The 3,330-nt window shown below is 60.2% G+C and overlaps 1 protein-coding gene across 1 annotated transcript; it reads left to right on the forward strand.

Moving 5' to 3' along the window:
* Positions 1-2,006: 2,006 nt before the first annotated feature.
* On the forward strand, positions 2,007-2,618 carry LOC307058049 (uncharacterized protein; the record flags this gene model as incomplete). The annotated part of the gene is made up of 1 exon (XM_079711372.1): positions 2,007-2,618. The coding sequence occupies one exon, from the start codon at positions 2,007-2,009 to the stop codon at positions 2,616-2,618; it is 612 nt and encodes a 203-aa protein (XP_079567498.1).
* Positions 2,619-3,330: the final 712 nt, after the last annotated feature.

Here is a 3,330-nt window from a genome sequence, read left to right on the forward strand (position 1 = left end):
TCCAGGATCGCTCCGGCCTCAGGAATTGGCAAGGCTGTGCGCGGGGGGGTCGGGTGGGTGGGGTCAGCTCTTTTGATTAATGCCGCTATTTGAAAAGAACAGCGGTGCGGGAGGCTGGCCGTCTTTATGAGGGTGAGGGAGAAGGGGCGCGGGAGGCGCTGCGGAGAGTTACCGTATTTGCCTTGGGCAGCGCAGACTCGAGGAAAGAGCCACTGCTGGAGGCCGGAGGAACTGGGGCGCAGCCTGGTCTGTGAGTGTGGGATGGGATGGAGGAACCTGGGGGAGACAGGGGGGCCATGGCCTTGGACCCTCTCGGCGGGCGGGGCCCTTGGTCAGGGGTATAGCTGGGAGAGTGGGGAGGCTGCCCAGAGACAAGGCCGGGCTGAGATTGGCCAAGGGGACGGTGATGATCTGTCCTTGCAAACGTCCATGCAGCTGCCTGGGGAAAGACTTGTGGGTGGGGTCTATTGCAAGTAGTACTTGTCCCCTTCCCCTGGGTGAGTGGTGTTCCACCCCAGCCTGAGGGTAGGGGGTGACAGAGGGGGTGCCTCTGGGACCCCACTCTGCCAATAGGTCCACTGAGCTTGTGGTTAGCAGAGAGATCTGGAAGTGTGGAGAAGGTCTGCATGGAGGACCAGGAGAAGGGCCAACAAGCTTCCCAGTTGGGTGTGGGGGAATGCAGGGGAGTGGCCAGCTCCTTCCCTCTGAGCAGGCCCCAGCGCTCTATGCTCTAGGGAGAAGGAGCCTAGGGTTTTGGGGAGGCGTGAGGGTGGTGGCCGCAGGCAGTGACCCAGAAGCAGTGGTCCTTTGGGTATTGATGGCTCTGTGATGGTGGCCAGGAGGGTGGTGGTCTAGTGTGTGTGTGTGTGTGTGTGTGTGTGTGTGTGTGTGTTTGTTTTGAGGGGAACTTAGCTGGTGAGCAGCTACTATGTTGAAAAGAGTTTTTGACAGGAAACTTGAGGCCTAGTCTTGGTTCACCTTGCTGTGTGACCCTGGGCAAGTAAGTGGGCCTCACTGAGCCTCAGTTTCCCCATCTATAAAATGGGGTTCAATAAGCCTGCCCCTTCCTCAGGGCTGTTGTGAGGACAGTGGGAAACAATTTAAGAGGAACACGGTGCCCTGGGAAAGAGGATCCTTAGGAGAACCAGTGTGAACGGGATGGAACCGAACTTGGGGGTGTTTGTTGAGCTTTGAGTGTTCCTCAGCCTTGGGCCAGGCTTTGCTGGGGCGATGCCAGATGCCAAGAGGAATCAAGCTGAGACCCGCCCTCTGGGAGCTCACACTGTGGTTCAGTGACTTGCAAACCTTTTACAGGCATGCCTCATTTTGATAAACAAAGAGCTGCTGCCTTAATGTTTAACTGAGGTTACTTTCAAGTTTACAGGGCTTTTGTTTCTTTTTTGAAGCTTTGCAAAAATATCTTTAAACCACTGTTGACCCACCCTTCCCTCCAGATTGGGGATGCACCTCCCTACCCCCCTTCTTGAGAATCTGGTTGGAAAGATAAGACGCATCCAGGTTCAGTATAACTTACAATACTAGGAGTCCCTGAGTATTACTCATCAGCATTTATTCCATGCCGTGTGTGGCAGGCACAGTGTTTGATGTGGGGCATAAAAGGAAGCAGCTCTGTCCTTAAGGTGCTCACAGGGCAGGGAGACAGAGGTGGCCTGACAGACCAGCATGCTGTGTGATGAGTGAGGGTCATAGGGTTGGGTCACGTGGCTCAGGAGGGGCTGGAGAGGTCAAGGAAGGATTCTAGCAGGAAGTGTCCTTTTAGAAGGGCCTGCAGGAGGGGTAGGATGTGATTAGGGGTAGAGGAGAAAGAGGGGCATTCCAGCAGGGGGACACAGGCTCGAACAGGACTGGAGAGTGGCGGGTTCTGGAAGCCGTGGGAGCCCAGGGGAGTGTCCTCCCTGAGGCTGGGGCCTGGGTGATCCTCGGGTGCCCCCTGACTACTCTGCTTCTGCCTCCCCAGGGGCCGGTGATTGCAGCCGGAAGTGCCCATGACCGAACTGGCGTCCTCCGGGGACAGGTCCCCTGCAGGGGACGGGGAGGAGGGCCTGGGGGACGATCGAGGCCTGGTCATCCACCACCCTGCGGAGGAGCAGCCGCACCGCTGCCCACTGTGCGGCCAGACCTTCTCGCAGCAGCCCAGCCTGGTGCGGCACCAGAAGGCGCATGCCGGAGTGGGCCGCGCGGCCGCCTTCGTGTGCCCCGAGTGCGGCAAGGCCTTCAGCGTCAAGCACAACCTCGAGGTGCATCAGCGCACCCACACGGGCGAGCGGCCCTTCCCCTGCCCCGAGTGCGGGCGCTGCTTCAGCCTCAAGCAGAACCTGCTCACGCACCAGCGTATCCACAGCGGCGAGAAGCCGCACCAGTGCGCGCAGTGCGGCCGCTGCTTCCGCGAGCCGCGCTTCCTGCTCAACCACCAGCGCACCCACGCGCGCATGCCCGCACCGCACCCGCGCCGCCCCGGCGTCTTCGGGGAGCGGAGGCCCTACTTCTGCGCCCGCTGCGGCAAGAGCTTCGCGCGCGAAGGCTCGCTCAAGACCCACCAGCGCAGCCACGGCCACGGCCCCGAGGGCCAGGCGGCCCATTTAGGCCGCGTGCTCTGATGCGCGCTGGACCTGCCGCATCCGTGACCTCTGGAGATGGCGCTGGGCTTTGGCCCCCTCTCTGGCTGGGATCCCGGGAGACGGGGAGGGCTGGCTTGGGGTCTCAAAGGAGTGGGCCGCCTCCTTCCGCTTCTTCTCCAGGACCCTCTGGCTGGCTGCACACAGCTGCTTTGGGCCCCTGCGCTGGTTTTCCTCCGCAGGCCCACCCGGCTTAGAGCAGGTGAGACCCGGCGCTGGCCAGAGCCCGTCTCAGGCTTGTTCAGGGTCAGGTGGGGACAGGTGAGGGAGGTGGGGCGTACTGAGCTCTTAGGTTTACGACTAGCTTCTTACTAGCTCTTCATTCCCTGAATGTCAGAGTTGAAAGCGACCTGGAGAGGGTACTCTCCACAATCCTCAGGCCCACCCCCAGCCCCTAGGGTCTCCTGGCACCAGCACTTACTATGTGGTACCCTTGAGAAGTCATTTCACTTCATGACCCAGTTTGCTTATCTGTGAGTTGGGGCTAACGATGAGGGGTCCTCCTCCCTGGTATATTGTGAGGATTGTAATTGCTGTTAGCAGACAAGAGAGGGTGACGTCGTTAATTGAGCGCCCCAGCGTGCCAAGCAGTGTGCTGCGCAGGGCTCTTGGGAAGAGCACAGCCACAGGCCCTGTCCCCTGGGGTGCTCGCTCCTACAGGGTGATGCCGACTTATCGGCTCTCGTGGGGACAG

The sequence above is a fragment of the Hyperoodon ampullatus genome, assembly GCF_949752795.1.
Source record: "Hyperoodon ampullatus genome assembly, chromosome: 9".
Taxonomy (NCBI): Eukaryota; Metazoa; Chordata; class Mammalia; order Artiodactyla; family Ziphiidae; genus Hyperoodon; species Hyperoodon ampullatus.